Source organism: Mauremys reevesii, linkage group 15 (genome assembly GCF_016161935.1).
Source record: "Mauremys reevesii isolate NIE-2019 linkage group 15, ASM1616193v1, whole genome shotgun sequence".
Taxonomy (NCBI): domain Eukaryota; kingdom Metazoa; phylum Chordata; order Testudines; family Geoemydidae; genus Mauremys; species Mauremys reevesii.
In genome coordinates this window covers 3,677,452-3,699,412 of record NC_052637.1, presented here as the reverse complement: position 1 = coordinate 3,699,412, position 21,961 = coordinate 3,677,452, and the positions used below count along the sequence as shown (strand labels likewise).

The 21,961-nt window shown below is 54.5% G+C and overlaps 1 protein-coding gene across 3 annotated transcripts; it reads left to right on the top strand.

Moving 5' to 3' along the window:
- On the top strand, positions 1-15,156 carry LOC120383906 (zinc finger protein RFP-like). Of its 3 annotated transcripts, none has more exons than XM_039502227.1 (9): positions 1-106; positions 1,978-2,138; positions 3,314-3,657; positions 7,184-7,279; positions 7,865-8,095; positions 9,587-9,609; positions 10,326-10,441; positions 12,735-12,794; positions 14,476-15,156. In XM_039502227.1, exons 2-9 carry the CDS (start codon positions 2,123-2,125, stop codon positions 14,991-14,993), a joined length of 1,404 nt encoding a protein of 467 aa, XP_039358161.1. In that variant the 5' UTR covers positions 1-106; positions 1,978-2,122; the 3' UTR covers positions 14,994-15,156. The 3 variants fall into 3 exon arrangements, with proteins under 3 accessions (XP_039358161.1, XP_039358159.1, XP_039358160.1); XM_039502225.1 differs by having other exon boundaries at positions 3,233-3,657; XM_039502226.1 differs by having other exon boundaries at positions 3,088-3,657.
- The last annotated feature ends 6,805 nt before the right edge of the window (positions 15,157-21,961 follow it).

Below are 21,961 nucleotides of genomic sequence, written 5' to 3'. Positions count from 1 at the left end.
CACTCAGAGTCCTGTGCCCCTCCCCCAACCCCAGGGGCCACGCAGGGACTTGGTGAGTGGTGCAGTGTGGAGCCAGGGCAGGCACGCAGGGAGCGCGCCGCTGCAGGTAAGCGGTGCCAGGTCAGAGCCCAAACCCCTCCTGCACCATGCCCCCAACTCTCTGCCCTGAGGCCCCTGCCTGCACCTCGCACCCCTCCAGCACCCCAACTCCCTGTCCTGAGCCCCCTGCCTGCACCTCGCACCCCTCCTGCACCCCAACTCCCTGACCTGAGCCCCCTGCCTGCACCTTGCACCCCTCCTGCACCCCAACTCCCTGTCCTGAGCCCCTTCCTGCACACCGCACCCCCTCACACACACCAACCTTTAAGATATTCGCCTTTAAAGAAAGAAATAAATAAAATTCCCGGGGTGCACACCCGAATGGAATGTGCTGTGCACGCCTGTGAGTGTGATCCTGCAGTGCCAGGAGACACAGACAGGAGGGAGCGGAAGCAGCAGGCTGCCGGCTGAGCAGCTTCCAAGCCACAGGGGGCTGCTCTGCCTTTGCTGCTGGCTCCAGCAGGGCTCCCTGAGCAAGCTCACTCCCCACCCCTCTCAGCCCGGCCCCTGCCTGACTAGTAGGGCCTAAAACATAGGAGGGCCTAAGGCTAAAGCCACATTAGCCTAATGGGTAATCGGGCCCTGCCCAGAGACCTGGAGCAGGAGACAGTGTCTGCCCAGCCCAGGGAGAGCCATTAACAGAACCCCTTGTACCAGAAGACAAAGGGAGCAGGAGGTGGCAGCGCTGGAGGGAGAGACTCTCCCTAATCCAGGAACAGGAAAGAGCCCCCCTCAGCCCAGCACAAAGGGATGTGGCAGCCCTGAGGGGGAGACCGCTCCACGCATGTCTCTGAATTTAATATTTCAGACATGAAGAAATAGTCACCAGAACTCAGCTGGTCAGAGTTAAGGGTGTTTGAATGTTGGGTACTGAGAGAGAGAGAGAGAGAGTGTGTGTGTGTGTGTCTCCCAGACCTGGGTAGGTGCCACCGGACTGCAGTAAGTGGAACCCAAGCAACTGGGCCCCAGGATCCCCAGATAATTCAAACCTCTGGGACTAGATCAGAGCCCATCCACTGCTCCAGTCTTGGGGTCCCTGGGCACATTCTTGGGAGGCTCTCTAGCCTCCTACCTGAGGCGTGAAACCCGCTGCCTAACCCCCAGTGCAGAGCTGACCCTCCAGATTCCCCCATGCCTGAATGAACCGTCTCCCAGAACTCTGGGCCAAGGTGAGAGCCTGCTGCTTTCAGTTGAATTCTCTCTGGGGGCACATTGGGACCATTTAACACATGGAGAGCTCTTTGCACACATCCAACATTATTGCTCTTTCACTTAACCAGCTAAAACACAAGAGAGTTCCAGGGCCGGCTCTAACACTTCTGCCGCCCGACCCCTCCCCGAGCGTCGCGTCACACTGCCCAAGTCCCCGCCCCCCCCCGCCCAGCGCCGCCCGTCCATACCAAAAACAACAAAACCAAACCCCGATCGCCGCCTCCTCCCAAGGTGCCACCCCAAGCACGTTCTTGGTAGGCTGGGGCCTGGAGCTGGCTCTGGCTGCTAAGGTCTGCACTGGCCCTTGCAGTCACTGAATAGGGGGCCTACTGAACCACCCCTCTCTCTGCCTCAGTTTCCCCATCTATACAATGCCTGTGTGTCTCTTCGCATTACAGTCTATGGAGGACGAGGGCCTCATGGTGCTGAGCTCTGAGCAGACACTGAGCAAGTAGACCCAGAAAGCAAATGAGTCAGTGTCCTGATCCTGAAAAGTCATAATTTACTGAGAATAGGGCAGAGCACAAAAATATCACCCCAGCTGTCTGACTGAATGTCTCTAAGTAACCAGCTGCACACGGTACATCCCCAGGGCCCGGGGAGAGAAATGACAGGTACGATATGCACCATTCCAGTCTTTTTCCTTCCTGTAACCCTGTACCAAAGCACTGAATCTGCTCCGCTCTGCAATGCTGAGTGAAGACCCAGGTACCTGAGGGAGCAGCAGGGGAAAGGTGTTTGAACGATGCCTGCAAATCTCAAGCCCCGCGGAGACCAACGAAAGATCAGCACTTCACTCCGCTAAACTGCAATGTCTATGGACCCAGGTAACTCCGCCCAGCACGGCTCCCCCACCACAGCTGAATTCCCTCTCCTTGTCCCTGATGGCGGCTTCCCAGACTGCCCCAGGCCTCCTCAGTCTGTCCCCACATCCCCTCCTGCAGCTGCAATGGGCAAGTGGCCTGAGAGGTCTCTGTTTATCCCACACCAGGTACCCTGCAGGCCCTAGTGCGAGCTCCCCGCACACCCGCTGCCCTCGGCCATTGGGCCCCAGCCCTCACCTGGGGGACAGGAGCTTGGTATCCCCGCAGTCCCTGGTCTCTCTGCTGGGACTGACAAACAGGGAGAAAATGGGGGCAGGGCCTTGCTGGGAGTGGTTGTGTTACAGGGGCACCTGCCCCATTTGGGCTCAGGCTGAGATCCCACCACATTCCACAGGCCCCTGAGCTGCCATCAGATGGACTTTCAGCCTCGGTCTGTGTGGTGATGGGGGAGGCACTGGGTTACTGCCCAGGGGGAGCTGCTGGGGGAGGGAGGAGATTTACCTGCTCATAGATAATTTTAACAGTTCTAAAGCTTCAACTTTTTGACTCTCAGTGTCCAGTCTCATTAAATAGTTCTGGTCTAACCAAAATATTGTCTGATCCCCCCATAATTTCCCACAACCGTGAACATTTTAATTGGAATGAAATGCTTAAAACCCAGATTGTTGTGCACCTGTGAAAGTTTAAATCGATAAATATAAAAATTGCTTAACATAAAGATTATCTGTCAAAATAACATATTCTAAACAAAATTCTGCCCAGCCTGACTATCACTCCTTAGACACCCAGCTCCTGCTCCTCCAGGTTCAGCCTCACAGGGGGATGCCCCAGTGACCCTCCCCACCAGCTCAGGGGCTGATTGCAGGCCGAGAGCCCTTTGGGGTTTTAATTACAGGCTGATTTCACTGCAAGTTACCTATCACCTGTGTGATTGTACATTTTTACACTAAAGCCTCCAGGGGTGAAATTGGCTGGGTCCTTCCAGCTCTGCAAACAGCCTGAGCCATTTTCAGGCAAGGAACCACCCCCTTGCTGCTGCAGGCGGGGCATAGTGCGAATTCAGGAATTTGAAACAAAGCCTGTTACAAACTGCCCAGAGGGAGCCATGGCTGCAGAGAACCCCGTGGAAAGTCTCCAGGAGGAAGCGACATGTCCCGTCTGTCTGGAATATTTCACAGAACCTGTCAGTCTGGAGTGTGGGCACAATTTCTGCCGAGCCTGCATCAGCCAGTGCTGGGAGGGATCCGATACAGCTGCCTCCTGCCCTCAGTGCAGAGAAACTGTGCAGCAGAGAAACCTCAGGCCCAACAGGCAGCTGGCAAATATCCTAGAACTCGTCAAGCAGTTGAGTTTACAGGCAGCAAAAGGAGCAGCAAGGGACGGGGTGTGCGGGGAGCACCAGGAGGCTCTGAAACTGTTCTGTGAAGAGGATCAAACCCCCATCTGCATGATCTGCAGAGAGTCCCGGGCTCACCGCGCTCACACGGTGGTTCCCATACAGGAGGCTGCCCAGGAGTACAAGGTAGGGAACTGCTGTGAAATTTAATGGGTTAACTTTGGGGGTTTAATGACAGGCTAATTTCACTGAGAGTTCCCTGTCACGGGTGTGACTCATCATTCAGCTCTGTAAAGTCTTCTTTGTGCGAGGAGATGCCACACTGCCTGACCATTAATTTTGTTATAGCAACAGAGGCAAAATATCAAATCTTGAAAGCAGGATCTGCACCTCCCCCCCCTCCCGAAGCACCGCTCACTCCATACCCCCCCTCTCTCCATTGCTCTCCCCCACCCTCACTCACGTTCACCGGTCTGTGGCAGGAGATTGGGATTCAGGTGGGGGTGCGGGCTCTGGGCTGGGGCCGAGGGGTTTGCAGTCTGGGAGGGGGCTCTGGGCTGAGCCTCGGGCAAGGGATTGGGGTGCAGGAGGGGGCTCCAGGCTGGGGCAGTGTTGGGGTGCAGGTGAGGGCACAGGGTGCTGGTTCTGGGAGGAGGGTCAGGGCTGGAGTAGGGGGTTGGGGTGCAGGAGGGGGTGAGGGAAGCTGGCTCCAGCTGGGAGACACTGATTTACCTCAGGTGGCTCCTGGTCAGTAGTGCAGCGGGGCTAACACAGGCTCCCTGCCTGTCTCAGCCCTGCGCCACTCCTGGAAGGGGCCAATGTGCCCCTGTGGCCCCTGGAGGGGAGCATGTGGCTACACACGCTGCCCCTCTCTGCAGGAACCACCCCCGCAGCTCCCATTGGCCACAGTTCCCCGTTTCTGGCCAATGGGAGCTGCGGGGATGGTCCTTGCAGGCGAGAGCCCTCACCCCAGGCTGTGGGGACATGCTGGCCCCTTCTGGGAGTGCCGCACGGCTGGGGCAGGCAGGGAGCCTGCCTGCGCTGCCGGAGATTGTGATCGACTGGGAGAATGTCCAGGATCTACTAGCTGATCGCAATTGACTGGTAGGTGACCATGGTCTAGCTAGACAAAAGGTGGGAAGGGAAACTGAGGCACAAACTGGGGCAGTGAGTTGCACATAGTCACCGAGCATGTCAGTGACAGAGCTTAGCATAGAACCCAGATGTCCTTAGACCCTGGCCAAGGCCCAAACCACTTTGCCATGCTGCCATCTTAGCATCAGCCCCATCCAGTGATGAATTGTCTCCGTTAGGAGGGAGAGACACCTTGATAAAGGTCCCAGGCCCAGCAGGCAGAGGAGGTTTTTCACTGGGATTCTGAACTCCCGTGTCGCTCCATGAGGGGTTAAACTCAGATGCTGCCGCCCTGCACTAGAGGAGATCACTGGGCTAAACCCTGCATGGGACCCCGAGCACCTTCAGTCCGTACACAAAAGGGCTCCAGACAGCGCAGGTCCATGCCAAGTACCACTGGGATTACACTGGGTTGTATCAAAACCAACCCCAGGCTGGAGCTGACCAGTGTCAGTCTGACCTGTTCTGTTGTGTACGTGGGCAAGGACCAGCCAAAGTCGTTCCATTAGTCCAGGGTCTCAAACACGCCCCCGCGAGGTTATTTTCTGTGGCCCGCAAGCTCCTCGCGGCCTCCCCCAAGTATTTATCTAGAGCGGCTCCGGCCCCACGTGCACCAGGGGCAGGGCAGGTTCCCTTCCTGTCGGCCGGCTCTGCCCCGGCGTCGCTCCGGGAAGCGGACGGAACCTGGGGAGCAGAGGCGCAGGGGTGTGTGTGTTGCTGTTGCTTCAGGCACCACCCCCAGCAGATCCCATTGGTTGCGGTTCCCCGTTCCCAGCCAATGGGAGATGCTGGGGGCAGTGCCTGAAGCAACAGCGACACACACACCCCGTGCCCCTGCTCCCACACGTTCCAGCGGCTTCCCGGAGCGGCGCAGGGGCAGGGCAGGCAGAGCCTGCCCTTTCCCCAGTGCACGCTGGGACAGAGCCCGCCCCCCGAACTGCTCCTGCAGTCGAACCTCCTGCCCTGAGCCCCTTGCCTCATCCTGCACCCCGACCCCCTGCCACACCCCTCCTGCACCCCAACTCCCTGCCCTGACCCCCTGCTGTACCCCACACCCCAACCCATTGCCCTGAGCCGCCTGCCGCATCCCTCCTGCACCCTGACCCCCTGCCACCCCCCGCCGGTACCGCAGCTCAATGCCCTGAACCGCCTGCCCCACCCCGCCCCCCTGCAGTACCCTGCACTCTGGCCCCCTGCCCTGAGCCCCTTGCTGCACCCCTTCTGCACCCCAACCCCCTTCCCTGAGCTGCCTGCCGCACTCTGCACCCGACCTCCTGCCCTGAACCCCCTGCTGCACCTTGCACCCCAACCCATTGCCCTGAGCCCCCTGCCACACCCCTCCTGCACCCTAACTCCCTGCCCTGACCCCCTGCTGCACCCTTCATCCCTTCTGCACCCCACACCCCAACTCCCTGCCCTGAGCCCCTGCCTCACCCCACACCCCTCCTGCACCCCCTGGGGGCAGGGAGGGGGCAGAGTTGGGGTGGGGATTTTGGGGAAGGGGTTGGAATGGGGGCAGGGAAGGGGTGGAGTGAGGGCGGGGCCGAGGGCGGCGGGACGAGGTGTCAGTAATGCGGCCCTCAGGCCAATGTACTAGTCCTCATGTGGCCCTTGTGGTCATTTGAGTTTGAAACCCCTGCATGAGTCCCACCAGGCAGCCTTTTGAAATCTCCCAGAATGCACTGCTTCCGGGATCTTTACCAGGGAATGGGACAGTGGGGCCTCTGCCCAGGGGACATCACCACGGAAAGGCTTTAGGACAGTAGTAGGGCAAACCCAAAACCATTCTTTATACAAATCTGCATCATGTCTAATTAGGGTGATTACTGAGGCATCCCCAGAACATCGGACATGCCCACACCTGCCTGCATGGGCCCGTCCTCACCAGTATCAGTCACCCTGTGTGGACCCCACCACCGCTTTTTCCAGCGTGCCACCTGCTTGCATCATTCTGCATGAAGGTGCCACCCCAGCCCTGCCCCCACCCTCACGGGTGTCCTCCTGCATCCTCAGTCTCCTCCTCTCCCTTTTGCACCAGACAAAGCCACGTTCAGTGCCGAGTCCCTACCGGACAGGGACAGTGTTCCACAAAACTGGGATTGCGCACCTTCAGACCAGACGAAGGGCCTCCCGACATCTCACGGGGTTTGCCCTGGTGCTTAAACCAGCTCTGCCCAACCAGTGCAGTCCCCAGGGCTTCAAGGGTGAAACCCGGGTGGCTTCAAGGATTTGTATCACTTGGTTCTTTAAACTTTCTACAAAACAGGTTTATTGATTCACCCCCATGTAACTCCAGTGCCCTGTTATGCTCTGTACCACTAATCAGTTCACAAATACCAGTAAAGCTTGGTTATAATTGAAATCCCTAATTACTAAAAACACTGAACTGGAATTGGTAATAAGTCTGAATGTGACACGCTCCCAGTCTCCATTAATGAGGTTTGATCTCCTTGGTGGCCCTGATGTCACAAAGCGATTAGAACCACAGTCATCTTGGGTTTTGGGTGGAAAAACACCCACTTCCAAGCACCTCTCAACTATCCAGATGAAACCGCCCAAATCATTTCTGTTTCTTCAGGAAAGAATCCAGGCCCATTTGAAGACTCTGAGGGAAGAGAGAGAAAAGCTGCTGGGATTGAAAGCGACTGGAGAGGGGAATAGCCGGGAGTATCTGGTAGGTGCCTGTTGTTATGAACCAGCAGAGATTGGTAGTGGGAGGTCTGTTTGGAGGCAAACTCCTGTGTGGCCTTGGTGAACATGGGCTTATGTGTGTATTTCTCCATGATCATGGATTGTTGGTTTTGATTCATGTGTAGACAAGTCCTAAGCTTCCCTTTCAATTGATGAGTAGCCTTTGTGGCTTACCCAGAAATCCCCCCAAGTGAACTGAATTTCCCTGTGAAGTGCTGTCCACTGGGTCTGGACATTTTGTGCATTTTTAAAACGTTTCTTTGTTTTAACTCCCCTGACGTCTTTGTCACTGTAGTGCTGAGTCCTGCATCCTGCTGCTCTGGGTCTGAATTTCCACAGACCATAAATAACAGAAGATGCTGACCATGACTGACAGAGAAACTTCCCTTTCAGGGGGATACCGGGGCCAAAGGGGAAGGTGTGAAAGAATCCCCTGCCTAGTACCCACAGGGTAGAGTCAAATGTCAGAAATCTGAGGATTTTCACAGAAAATCACCCTCCTGCACACTCAGCTCTCCATGAAAGTTCCATCCATGTCCCTGACCAGCCATTGCCCTATTTCATACAGAAACAAACACAAACCGAGAGGCAGAAGATTGTGTCTGAATTTCAGCAACTGCAGCAGTTCCTGGAGGAACAAGAGCGACTCCTGCTGGCCCAGCTGGAGAAGCTGGACAAGGAGATTGTGAGGATCCAGAATGAAAATCTCAGTAAACTCTCCGAGCAGATTTCCCATCTCAGTGAGCTGATCAGTGAGCTGGAGGGGAAGTGTCAGAAGCCAGCAAGTGAATTCCTACAGGTGAGACTGAATGAGAAACATAGGTGGGTGCTCCAGGACAGCCAGCTCTTCCCCTCAGTGCTACTCACCCTCAGCCCTGCCGCTCAACTCCTCCCCCTTCTTCCAGCACCATCTGCCTGCTGCAATCAGCTGTTCCACTGTGTGCAGGAGATCCTGGGAGGAAGGGAGGGGGAGGAGCGGGGAGGGCGTGTGCTCATGTTAGGATTCCCTCCCCACTTTTAACTCTGTGGTACAGATGTGGGGACCCACATGAAAGACCCCCTAATCTTATATTCCATCAGTTTAGGTTAAAAACTTCCCCAAGGCACAAATTCCTTTCCTTGTCCTTGGACGGTATTGCTGCCACCACCACCAACTGATTTTAAACAAAAATTCAGAGATGGGTCGCTTGGAACCCTATTCCGCCAAAATATCCCCCCAAGCGCATTCACCCCCTTTCCTGAGGAGACTTGAGAATAATATACCAACCAATTGCCTTTAATGTAAGTACAGACCAGACCTTTATCTTTAGGACACTAAAATCAATCAGGTCCTTAAAAGAACTTTCTTGTATTTTTTCTTTATAATAATCACACTTGCAAAATCATTGATAGAAGGTAACTTTACAGGGTAATAAAAAAGACTTAAAACACAGAGGACTCCCCTCTGGACTCAGCTTCACAGTTACAAAAACAGGAATAAAACTACCTCTTAGCATAGGGAAAATTCACAAGCTAAAACAAAAAAATAAGCTAACGCATTTCCTTGCCTTAGTTAGAATTTTTGTAATCTTAGATGGATCATTTCAGGTAGATTTTCAGGAGATGTTGTAGCTGCTTGGTCTATCTCTCGATCAGGAGAGGAAACAAACAAACAGAGCCCAAACAAAACCTCCCCCAACCCACCAGATTTGAAAGTATCTTCTTTCCTTATCGGTCCTTCTGGTCAGGAGCCAACCAGGTTATCTGAGCTTCTTAACCCCTTAGAGGTAAAGTGATTCAGTACAGCTGCAAGGAGGTATTTTATGTTACTCTTTCCTTAATATTTATGGCAGCTCACAAGAGGAGGTGAGGAAGAGACAGTGTGAAGGTTGAGTGGGAGTGGGAAGAGTTGGGCTGGGGTGTGGCATTGGGGAAAGGTTTGGAGTGGAGGTGGTGCCTGGGGTTGAGCACCCCCCGGAACAATTGGAAACCAGCACTCATCATTAGAAACATGCCAGACCCCCACAGAGGGAGGAGCGGGCTGCTGAATCATAAGCACTGGAGTCCAGCAGTCGGAGATCCCAGTGTAACTCGGCATGTGCATTGCTGACATCTGAGTGAGTATTATTCTTAGCAGAGCCACAGAGATATGAAAGATGGAAAAGCCCCATAAGCTCAGGGAATCAATGGCCCTGGGGCCAGGGCAGGGTCTCTTCCCCCATACTTCCTAAACCCCTAGCCTGGAATCCCGTGTGTGTGTGTGTGTGTGTGTCAGAGAGGACTGAAATTCTTTTGTCTCTCTCTCCTCTAGGATGTCAGAACCACCTTGAGCAGGTATGTGGCTCCCTCACACTCCACAATGCTGGGAAAGAGCTTGATGATGAGGGTAGCACCGCATCTCCCCAGGGCTCTACAGCAAAATGTGTGGGGAGATCACATGTTAGATACAAATCTCTCTGATCAACTCCATCCTGGGGTGCTCACTCTTGTACAGAAGACTCTGGAATTCTCCAGTCAGTGAGAAAGACTGAGCTCAAGTATTTTGTAGAGATGTCACATCCCTGGGGGACTGGCTGCCTCAGGATTGTGGAGATGGACTATGGGCCTGTCACTGCAGGGCACTGGTCACTATTCAGCCCAGGGCAGTAGTTTTCAAGAGCCTTTCCCCATCTGAGGGCTGTTTGGAAACCTGTGAGAAATGAGCTGGGGAAGGGGTAGCTGGTGTCTCAGTCTAGTTCCTAGAGGCAGATTTCTACAGCACTTCACCTGGGAACCTTCTGTCCCTCAGAGCATGGAGGCCAAGGAGTGAATTGGCCATGGAGACTCAATTCCCCTTTTGTCCACAGAGCTGGTCTCTCCAGGCCAGAGTTGAAGAATATTAATGACCTTTGAAGGGAAGGCTGCTTGGTCCTGGGTTGTGTTGCATCTGCTCTGAGGCTGGGAGAAGTCGAGGAATTCTAACTCCAGGCCCATTAGAGCAGCGACTCACTAGCCAGAAGTTATAATGAGTCACACAGTAAAATATAATCACGTGAAATTGTTTCCTCCAGGTGTGAGAAGGGGAAGTTCCAGCAGCCAGAGGAGATTTCTCCTGAACTGGAAGAGCGAGTCAGTGGTTTCTCCCAGAAAACGATTGTGCTAATGGAGATTCTGGGGAAGTTCAAAGGTACCTAGAAGGGATCTAGGAATGGAAATTGGGATGAGCCTCTGAGAAGAGAATGGTGCTGACCAATTGGTTCACACTTAGATGATGCTGTTAAATTAAGAAATGACTCAAAGACTTTAAGGCCAGAAGGGACCATCATGATCATCCAGTCTGACCAACTGCACACTGCAGGCCACAGAATCTCACCCACCCCCTCCTGCAATTGACCCCTAACCTCTGGCCAAGTTACTGAAGTCCTTGAATCATGATTTTAAAACTTCAAGTGTAACTGGTTGAGCACTCAGCAGTGCGGCGCCTCCTGCTGGTCAGTCAGGAATTAGCTTTCCGCTCCAGAGTGCCCCCTGCTGGCCAGTGTCTCTCCTGCCTCAAGCCCCTCCATGTCCCTCCTGGACCCCAGTGCCCTTACCTTGGGGTTCTGCCCACAGCAGTACCCCACACTCTGGGTCTCCTCCCAGGGGCATCCCAACCCTCTATACCTACCTTGCCTCAGTGGTTACTGCCAGTCATCTAGCCCCTTTCTCTGGGGCAGCCTGCAGTCCACAATGTCCACTCATCATTAGCAAAGGGGTTGGACCTACTGCCTTTCTAGCCTTAGTACCATCCCTGGCCCTTATCAAGGCCTCAGCCTGGGGACTTGCCAGGAAAGAGCTCCCCAGCTGTGCCTGCCCCACCCCAGCCCTGCTCTGTGTAAGGTACCTTGTGCTCTGCTCCCAGGCAGCCCTGCAGTGAGACTCCTGCCTGCCTAGCTCCCAGCACTTTGATCAGGGCCAGTTGGGGCCTAATTGGGTGTGGCCCCAACTGTGGCTGCCTCCCCAGTCAGCCGACCTCAGCTGCTTTTCACCTTTTACCTCCTTTTATCCCAGAAACAGGATAACTGCCCTGTCCCTGTTCTTTTATTAGTTCTCCCCCGCAATTAGTGGGTTTCTGAAGCCCTGTGGAACCTCCCCTTAGGCTGGGGGGGGATCCGTTAGCATGGGGCGGGCTTTGCCCGCCCCGTTTCCCGGAAACCCAATAGATACACAAGTTACAGAGAATCCACCACTGACTCTAGTTTAAATCTGCAACTGACCCGTGCCCCAGGCTGCAGAGGAAGGAAGGAAAAAAATCCCCAGGCTCTCTGTCAATCTGACTTGGGGGGAAATTCCTTCCCCACCCCAGATATGATGGTCAGTTGGATACCGAGCATTTTGGCAAGACCCAACAGCCAGACACGTGGCAAAGAACTCTCTATAGCTCAGAGCCCTCCCCGTCTACTGCCCCATCACCAGCCATGGGGCACATTTCTCAAAGGCGGATCCAGCCCATCACTGAGCTCTGGTCCCGTTTGCAGCTAGTTTGGGCCAAATGGGCTGCAGGGAAGGAGAAAGCCCCTCCCCCACGGTCAGGGATCCCTCCAGCCCAGGGGCCTCTGCTGCCTCCTCCCCAGCACCTGCAGGCCCAAGGCGTGTTCCTGAGAGGGCTGGGAATGGGGTGGGGGTGGTGAGGGCGGGTGGAAGAGGGAGGGGGCTGGACGAGGGATAGAGGGAGGTGGGCAGTGTGAAGCTGGGCCTCTGACACTCTGCACGCTGGGCAAGACACATGGGGGCCATTGTCATAGGGATGTAGCTCTGGCTGGCTTCAGAACTTCCTCAGCCTGTGCCAAGGTCTGCACCAGCCCCTGCAGCCACTGAACAGCAGAGTCACAAATGGCCCCTCCCCTCTCTCCTTTTCCCGGTACAGGGGGGAATCGGACCCTTTGAGCCAATCCTCCCCCACCTCAATTTCCACCTTGATAAAATAATTTTACTATTATTTCTATTTCTGCCTATGGAGGACGAGGTCCCGTCATGCTGCTCTCTGTAGCGGTGCTGAGTAAACAGACCCAACAGCTCAAAGTTAGAGCCAGGATTTCACAAATTCTGAACATCCCGTTAGTGTCAAAGGGACCCAAGTGGCTAAAGTTACTTTTATGCCAAAGTCTTTGTATGATCTGGGTCTAGGTTACGACAAAAGGCAGCAAGTGAATGAGACAAACCAACTGGAGTCTGAAGGGAGGCAGGGGATGAGGAGGGAAAAGTAAATCTCTTACAGATTGTGTGTCCTGGGATAGTTGTGAGGCTGCAAGGCTGCTGGCACCATTGCTGAGAGATGCCTGACTGAGAGGGGAAATAGGTTTCAGACCTTTTTATATTAAATACCTGAGTGTGTCTCTGTGTCTGTTTCTCTGTCATAATTATGAAACAGTTTCCGAGTGGGGATGCTCTTATGAATATGAAAGTCTGAAATCTCACCTCCTTCTCCTTTCTCCCCCAAGACACTCTGCCGTCTGAACTGGAGAGAAAAAGGGGAGTATCATTTGGAGCACACAGACAGGGTGAGTTTGCTGGTGAAGATTGCCTTTAAATTATGAGAAAATTCCAGAGAAAATGTCTTCATGAGATTGTAGCTAAAGTTACCAACCAAACTGACAGCGACCATGACACACACAGTCCTAAAAATAACACATTAAATGGTAAGGAGATCCAGGGGCCCATGTCTCCCCCCACAAAACACACACACTTTTAAAGGTGGGATGACCAGGACACTTTTCAGCATGGGCATAGTTTGGGGGAAAAGGGCCACGTTGCCCCCCCACACTGCAAGCCTTGGCAGGGGTGGAGCATGGCCGGCAGTATCTATGCTTAGGGCAGGGCAGCTGAGCAGCTCCTCTCTGTGTAGTGCAGCCCCTGCCCACAGCACCAATCTCTTCCTGGTGCTGGCCTCTCTCAATGGCCCCACCCCTGCTCCTCTTTCCCTGAGGCCCTGGCCAGGCCAGAAGCCAGAACCAGGCTGCCATCCAGGGACTGCACTGGGAAGCCCTGGATCCTCCACCTGCCCAGGGTGGTGCACCCCGGGGAGTGGGGACATGGGCTGGGGACTGCTGCCAAAGGCCCATGGACCCATGTCCAGGGCAGGTGGAGTGTCAGGGGCTCTCCATAGCGGGCAAGTCTCCCAGCCTGGCCAGGGGGCAGGGCCTCAGTCAGGGCCACGGAGGGGGCGGGGACACAAAAAGAGTCCTGACACCACCCTTAGTGCTGAGTTCATGCCCATTCTGATGAACAGAAACACTCTTAACTGAGTCACACGTGAACAGAGCTCCCTGCCACATCCCTCTGCTTCACCCCGGTGCAGGGGGTCTCCCCATCGCTCTTCTCCAACATCCTGCCTTTCCTCTGGGCAGGGCTGGGCTGCCCATTGGAGCTGCTCCCTGCTTCCTGGATTGGGGAGATGCTCTTCCTGTGAGACTGGCAGCTCCTCCTTTCGCTCTAGGCTGGAGATGGTGCTACCACACCCAATGCCACCTCCTACTCTCTGGTCTTAAGTGGCTGTTCCCCATTGCTGCACCTTCCTCTTTGTTCCCTGGCCTGGGACTGGAGGCTGCATTAGGGGAGGGAGCTTCCCTCTGGGGCATAAAGCTGGTACCTGCCACTTCTGCTCCCTCAATAGAAACTTCTGACACCTTCCTGGCTGTGTCTGTGCTGCTGGGAATGGGGCAACACCAGCAGCGGGATGTGGGAGCTGAAGCCTCTGTGATAAATGAGAAACTAATGAAGTGGGACCCGTTACAAAGACTGAGGAGCTGCAGTGACATCTCTGCTCAGTCTCAGGGCTGGTCTCCACTGGGTGGGGGAGTGGGGTCGATCTGAGATACGCAACTTCAGCTACATGAATAGCGTAGCTGAAGTCGAAGCATCTTAGATCGATTTACCTCTCGTCCTCACGGCGTGGGATCGACGTCCGTGGCTCCCCCTGTCGACTGCGCTACCGCCGTTCGTGCTGGTGGAATTCCGGAGTCAACAGGAGCGCGTTTGGGGATCGATATATTGTGTCTCAATCGATCGCTACCTGCCTATACGGCAGGTAGTCTAGACGTACCCTCAGGTGTCCAGGACAGAGGCAGTTCCCTGGGATCCGGGACTGTCCCAGCCTGAATGGGGCTGCTGGGGAGTGTGAGAAATGGCCCCAGACTCCCCCAGGGCTGAGCTCTGCCCCTAACGCTCTGATTCTCTCTCCAGTGAATGTGACTCTGGATCCAGACACGGCTCATCCCAACCTTGTCCTGTCTGAGGATCGGAAAAGTGTGAGAGGGGGAGACACACGACAGCAACTGCCTAACAAACCTGAGAGATTTGACACTGCGCTGTGTGTGCTGGGCTGTGAGGGATTCACCTCAGGGAGACATTGCTGGGAGGTGGAGGTGGGGGGTCGGAGAGACTGGGCTGTGGGGGTGGCCAGAGAGTCTGTGTGGAGGAAGGGAAGGATCAGCCTTAGCTCTGAGGGGGGGATCTGGGCTGTGGAGCGGCACTGGCTGGGTCATTTCCAGGCTCTCACCTACTGTGTGACCCCCCTGCCCCTGAGCCGGGTCCCCAGCAGGATCCGGGTTTGTCTGGACTGTGACCGGGGGCAGGTGACATTTATCGATGCTGGTGACGAGGCCCCGATCTTCACTTTCCCACCGGATTCCGACTTTGGGGGGAGAATCCGACCCTGGTTCTTTGTGGGGCCAGGATCCCAGCTCTGCCTGTGTCCCTGAGACCTGCAGCAGAGGCAGGGACCAGAATTTAGCCTCTCTTGCCTCGCACACCCCAGTCTGTATGATTGTGGAGGACTCCCATCTACCCAGCCTCTGTCTCCTCATCTCTATGGCCCCTGGAAGCACCTCCCCTCCCTCTCTGCAGCCTCAGGAATGGGGGAGGAGGGGGAAGACCCCTGCAGGGGGGGCCCTGAGGGGCAGAGGTGGGGGCTGGGCAGGGGGTAGCACTAACAGCTGGGCAGGGGACAGGCGGAGGTAGGGGTGGCAGGGACACAGCATGAATCAGTCAGGGTTTGGGGCGTGGGGAGAAGCAGCAGCAGCAGGGAGCGTTTTGTACAGATCTGTGTCCTTAGATCTCACTGAGGGCTCCCAGCCCTGGATCAGCACGAGGGGGGAAGGGATAAGATCAGGGAAAGAAGAGAGCAGCCGAGGGGGATGATCTGTGACAGGGAGGCGAGACACAGGGAAATAAACAGGGATGGGAAGTGAGGCTAGAACAATGATGAATAGAAAAGGACAGTACGAAAGGAAAGGGAACATGAGCGGGGCGGGGAAATTTATTACATGTTTATGAAAGTGAGACTGTAACTCATTAATTCCCTATATTAATTCCCGGCCATTGGTGCAATTTTAGTGCCATAAAGAAAACTGTTCTCAGTAGCTGGGGATCTCCTGGCCGTGCTGTGGTTATTAAAGCTCCTTCTTAGCTCCTTTTACTTTGCTACTTTCCAGCAACTTACTGTAAATAAAACATTACAAACAATAATTCTTGTTTGTTCCACTTTAATGTTCCAGCTGCAAGGAATATTGTGCCTCTGGGAAGAGAGTTTGGATTTTACTGTGTGATGTGTCACTAACCAGCCTGTGCTCTGCCTCTGTCCTGTGCACACCCATGTCAATCAGGAATTGCTGAGCTGTGCTCTGCAGAGAGGTGACTGTTTGCACAGGGTGCAATCCATGAAGGGACTCAGGTGTTGCAATGCTGAGAATCACAGTGAGTAATTTTTAGGCAGTGAGAAAATCACAGGGACAGCAGCACTGTGACCCTCAGAGCTGAGTCAGTGGTCTAAACTCCCTAGACAATGCCAGGGTGACACAGGCACCTTACAGTGTGATTCACAAAAGCCACCTCAGTAGGCGGGCAGCCATGTCAGCTAGCCAATGGGAGATGCCGACAAGGGGGGAAGGGATGTCCTAAGTCGCACCCCTCTCACAGTTAGGTGCCTATATCTGGGCTGCAGAGGGTGTGTCTCTCTGCTTAGTAGCCCACAAACAGGAACCCACTGTCTGATGTCTGGGGCCTCCAGTTGCAGCAGCTGCCAATGCCTGGTAGTGATGGTGGCAGCAGCTGGGAGCCCCAGGCCCTTTGAAATCGCCCCAGCAGGCTGCAGGGCTCCTAGTGCAGTGGCACATTAGGGGAAGGAAAAGCACTGGACCTTGGCAGGAGCCGCACTGAGCAGGGGTGGGGGGAAGAAGCCCTGGACCGTGGTAGCTGGGTGGGGGGTGGGGGGTTGGGCAGAGTGAGTAGGAGAAGCCCTGGACTCCAGCAGGAACCATGCAGGGTGGGGGGGGGGGCAGAAGCTCTGACAGCTGAGTCCCTCTCTCTCCCATGCCCCCTGTGTGGAGCTGGCTCTCACTCTGCGGCTGTGGAGAAATTCAGCCCAAACTACTCACCTTGGTATCTCCAGTTCCCCCCTCACCACACAGCCATGAAGGGATTCAGCCTCGGAGGCAGGGTCAGCATTAGCCCCACGTGGCAGGTTGGATCTAGGGTACACAGAGGTGAAGTGACTTTCCCATGGCTAAGCAGGGAGTCAGTGGCAGAGCAGAGAATCAAACCCAGCACACCTGACCCCAGGCCTGTGCTTGAACCACTAGGCCACCCTTCCTACCTGAGGACGGGGAACCTCCTCTGCTGTTTTGAGTGGATGGGTGGGAGCGGGCACTAGACAGAGCCCCCAGGAGATGGGGAGCAGAGAGACATGAGAAAATGGACATGAGTGCATAGGCGGCAGGTTTGTATAATTTTTGGTGGTGCCCAAAATGGTGGTCCCCCCGCTCTCGCCCTGTAAGCTGATATAAAATGAAGCTACAATGCATCGGCACCACAAGATTACAAGGGTCAATTAAAAGTGGAAAGTCAGGAGCAGCACTTGCCTGCTTCAGTATACGGTATTATATTTTGTTGCACCTGTTGTGACAAAGTGGGAATGTTCTTAATGTTTTCTCTGAATCCTGTGTGGGTGCCTCAGTTTCCCCTGCAAGGTACCAACTGAAGGTGTTGGGGACAAAGAGATCAGGTGGCCTCCTTGCCCAGAAGAGAGACAAAGGCTAGAGGAGGGAGTGTCAGTTTGGAGCTGGCTGGGGAAATGGGGAGAGACCCAGAACTTGGGTCTGGGCTCGAGGCGTCCTGTTTTCTGTACCTACAAGCTCTGTTTTAGACTGTGATCCTGTCGTCTAATAAACCTTCTGTTTCACCGGCTGGCTGAGAGTCACGTCTGACTGCAGAGTTGGGGTGCAGGGACCTCTGGTTGCCCCAGGACCTGCCTGGGCAGACTCGCTGTGGAAAGTGCACGGTGTGGAAGGGCTGAATGCTCCGAGGTCAGACCCAGGAAGGTGTAAGCTTCTTGCCCTGGAGACAGTACGCTCAGAGAGAGGAGGCTCCCCCAAAGTCCTGACAGGCTTTGAAGGAGTGGTTCCAAAGCATCCCAGCATCCCCTTCCACACCATGTGCTTCCCGGAAGTCCACACAGGCACTGACACTCCCTCCTCTGGCCTTTGTCTCTTTTCCAGGCATTAGGAGACCACCTGATCTCTTTGTTCTCCAACACCTTCAGTTGGCAGCTTGCAGGAGTGCGGCCCAGGCCATCAGTTGCCCGGAGAAAGGGTTTCAGCCATTCTCTGTGCAGATGGCATCACACTGGCACTCTAGGGCTCTACAACAATCACACCCCCTTATCCCACCATCTAGATCCTTGAGAAATGCATAGGGGAAACTCAGGCACCAACACAGTATTCAGAGAAACCATTAAGAACATTCCCACTTTGTAACACCTGTATATGACTATATACTTTAAAGGGGTGTAAAATAATCAAGTATTGTGCTAAACACAATGATACTCCAAACTGACCACCAAGTTTAAGTTGCACGTTTTTCCCCTCAGGTGAGGGCTCTGGGGTGGGGCTGGTGATGAGGGGTTCACAGTGCAGGAGGGTGCTCAGGGTTGGGGTGCTGGGGGGTGCAGGCTCTGGGGTGAGGCAGGGCTGGGGATAAGGAACTTGGGATGCAGACAGGCTGCCCCAGGGCTAGGGCCAGAGAGGACTCCCCTCCCACCCCGTTACCAGCAGCAGCAAGCTCCAGGGGAGGGACCCCTCCTCTTCCCCGTCCGCAGCACACTCACTCTGCACCACAGTCAAGGCACATGCTCCTAGGGACTCTCTTAGGTCCAGAAAGCCCACTCGCCTCCCCTATGGTGGGTACCGGGTGTCATGGAGTCCCCGGGTGATGCTCTGGAACTGCTCCCCACAAAGCCAGTCAGGACTTTGGGGAGCCTCCTCTCCCTCGGAGCAGACTTTTTCAGGGCAAGAAGCTCACACGTCTTCACCAGACATGACAGCGGATGGTTCGCTGGTCGCGTGGCTCGGCTGGACCTCTCGCAGGCATGACTGCAGAAGCTCCACTGGAGCTGCGGGACCAGCAAACCCTCCGCAGCTATGGGAGGTCCAGCCGAGCCGCGCGACCAGCGGACCCTCCACAGTCATGCCCGCGGGAGGTCCGCTGCTCCCGGGGTTCCGGTGCACCTCCCGCGCATGACTGCTTGGGGCGGCCAAATTCGTAGAGCTGCCCCTGCTTCTTCCCACAGCCATCAGTGGCCCTCAGCTCCCAAACAAGCCCTAAGCAGGGGTGAGGCACAGAGTGAACACAGTCTCTTTACACAGGGGTGTCAGTGAAGGCAGCTTGTAGCTGAGTGTAATGATTTTAATACACTGTAATTCATGCTAATGTAACGCTGTAGTTCACTGCTATTTTAATAATGACATTGCTGCGATACCAGTGATAGACACACATTCAATAACTAGAGTATGAAAGAAGTGTATAAATATGCTGAAAACTGTCAGTTCTGTGGACAGACTGAGCCCCCCCAGACACACACACCTCACCCTTAAGGCAGGAGGGGTCAGAAAGGAGTGAGCAGTGGGTAGAAGGAGGCTGTCAGGGGAGGGGACTTGGGGGGGGGCAGAGCAGGAGCAGGAAGCGGTGGAGTGGGGTGAAGTGGGGAGGAGCTGGGATGGGGCACCCACCGGCACAACTAAAAGTCAGCACCTCTGGCGCGTGGAGTGGTACTAGTGGCAGGAGCGAAGGCAGCCGGGGAGCATGTGGAAGCCCTGGCCGTGCCGGAAGAGCCCCCAGCAGCGCAGTTGACAGCTCACTGGGCACCAGCCAGCGCAGGCGCAGCACCGCCCAAATGTCAGGCAGACGGAGTCCACATGGGCGCAGCTTGTGCATGCGGGCACCAGTGGGGGCCCATTGACCGTTCTGCCCTGGGGCCCGGAATTGCTTTTGTTAGGCCTTGGGGGGACTGTGCTCATGTCCTGCTTGGGGCCCACAGCCCAGCTCCCTGCGCGTTCCCATAGCTTGTCCTCGGTGTTCGTTTCCCTTTCTGTTCACTGTGCTGTGTTAGATCAACGATGACGCTCATTTAGGGGATTCCCTTGGGTAACTGAGAGAGATTTATGGTCTGAATTCTCATTGGCACAGCGCTGCCAACCCCAGGCATTTAAAAATCTTAAATCAGGCCAGACCCCCAAAATCATGAGATTTAATAATAATAAATAGTAAATATTAGTATTATTTTATTTGCCTTTTGGTTTCTCAGAGCTTTAGATGGCGCTCAGGGCCCCCACATGGTGGGGGGGGGGGGAGGATTGGTACACTTTACCAAGGCCCGGAGACCCTGGGGGCCCAGCCCAGGCTGCAACCCCCATTACCATGTGTGGGAGGTGGCCTGAGTTACAAGTTTGTACTGGGCCTGAAAAAATTATGCTTGAGCATTGACTGCACTGGGGTGAAATTTTTATGTTTTATTTCTGCAACAAAAAGAGCTAGATATTTCCTTTGTTTAGAAAACAAAAGCTGAGAGTCTCACCTCCTCACATGCTTCCAGGAGCTGGGGCTTCATCAAATATTATAAAACTCATGATAAAATCATGAATTTGGTGATGCTGCAGCTCCTTTCCACTGAGCGAAAACAGTGTTAGTGTAAATGAGAATCGAGTCTCAAAACACTTATTCCAGCTTAACCAAGCTTTTAGCCTGAGAGTTTATCATCACAAGGTTGGGAAGAATTAGCTTTTATTCATAAATGTTGGCAAGCGTAGCTTTTGCTGTCTACACACAGACCAACGAATAAAATATTTCTATTGATAATAAATGATAATTGGAGATACACAAAGTAAGAACAAGGCTGCTTCAGAACTTATTTGTATTTGATTGAAGGACAGCGACTCTGCATCTTTTGACAAGTGATGTGACCATCTGTGTTTTCATGGTTATAAAGCTTCAACTTTTTGAATCTCGGTGTCTGCTGACATTAAATCATTGGGATCTGACTCGCTATTGACGTATCCCCCCATAATTTCCCACAACTGTGAAAAATGAAATTGAGAACAATTGGAAGGAAATGCTAAACCCAGAGTTTTGTGCAATTGTGAACATTTAACTCAATAAATATTGGGAAAAAATGCTTAAAACTGGCAGCAATATATATGTAATATATCAGTGAATTCTGGGTCTCTCTCCTCAGACATACAGACTCTGCTCCTTCAAGTGCATCACCTAGTGTGACCAGACAGCGAGTGTGAAAAATCGGGACGTGGTGGGGGGTAATAGGATCCTATATAAGAAAAAGACCCAAAAATTGGGACATCTGGTCATGCTAGCATCACCATAGGGAGTCAGATGCCCACCAGCCACAGGGCCCGGGGGCACATGTCGCACAAACGCCCGCAGGCTGCAATGTTCCCGGGGGCTCCTCCCCGCCCAGCAGCAGCCGAGTCAGTCCCAGGAAGGGAAACACCCGGCAGCTGCTGCAGGAGCTGCCAAGGCAGAGCCCGGCCGGTCTCATGCGGCTTCTCTCCTACAGCGAATGTTGCCGGTTCTGGGGCTGCCCCTGGGGGCGGGGCTTCTGCCTCTTCTGTTGGTTGGTTTTTAATTTCCCTCCCGAGACCGTGATTGGCTCCCGGTTACCCAATTGGCTTTAAAAAAGCTTTAAAGGGTCATTATTGCGCCTGCGCGATTTTTGGTTTTGGTTTGGCTTTCACCATCCTCTGGCTGCTGCTGGCCCCGTTCCTTGAGCCTCCTGCAGCGACACGTGGCTGCTGCGGGCGCCTGGCTCGGGTGCAGGGACCTTGACTTGTTCTTTGATGGGGGGCCGGGGGAGGGTTGCTGGCTGCCCCACGCCTGCACTTCCCCCCCACCCGCACGTGGCTGTACCTGGCTCACTGCAGGGAGGTTGTTGGTTGGGGGTTGTGGTTTGCAGGGGGGAATAGCGGTAGCTGTAGTGGGGCAGCATCCATTTACCTGCCCTTTTCCTGCTCACCTGGCAGTTGCTGTGCACCAGTAGGGGAGCAGCTGCGGGGAGGGGAACTCCCAGGCTGTGTGGGGAGGGGCTGGCAAAGGCTGCAGCTGGGTTTGAGGGAGTTGCGGGGGATTGGCCTGGTTGGGATGGGGATGGGGGGAGAGGTGGCTTAATGGGGTTCGTTGAGGGAGGGGAGTGGCACCCACTGTCCTGTGCTAATTCTTGGTCGGTCTTTGGTCATCTGGGGTGCATCAGCCAGGGGTAGGGTCTGCTCTGGGTGTGTACTGGCGGTACCTCGTGTCGCCTCTCCCCCCACTTAAAAAAAAATTAAAAGTTCTGTCCTTTGTGTTGATCTGTCTTTCTCTGGGTTTTGGTTGGTAGGTATATTGG

Bases quoted from the DNA above. Each gene is read 5' to 3' on its own strand.
- LOC120383906 (XM_039502225.1), top strand. The intron at 8,096-9,586 runs GTGAGACTGAAT...TCTCTCCTCTAG, and splicing joins CAGCAAGTGAATTCCTACAG to GATGTCAGAACCACCTTGAG. The intron at 9,610-10,325 runs GTATGTGGCTCC...TGTTTCCTCCAG, and splicing joins GTCAGAACCACCTTGAGCAG to GTGTGAGAAGGGGAAGTTCC.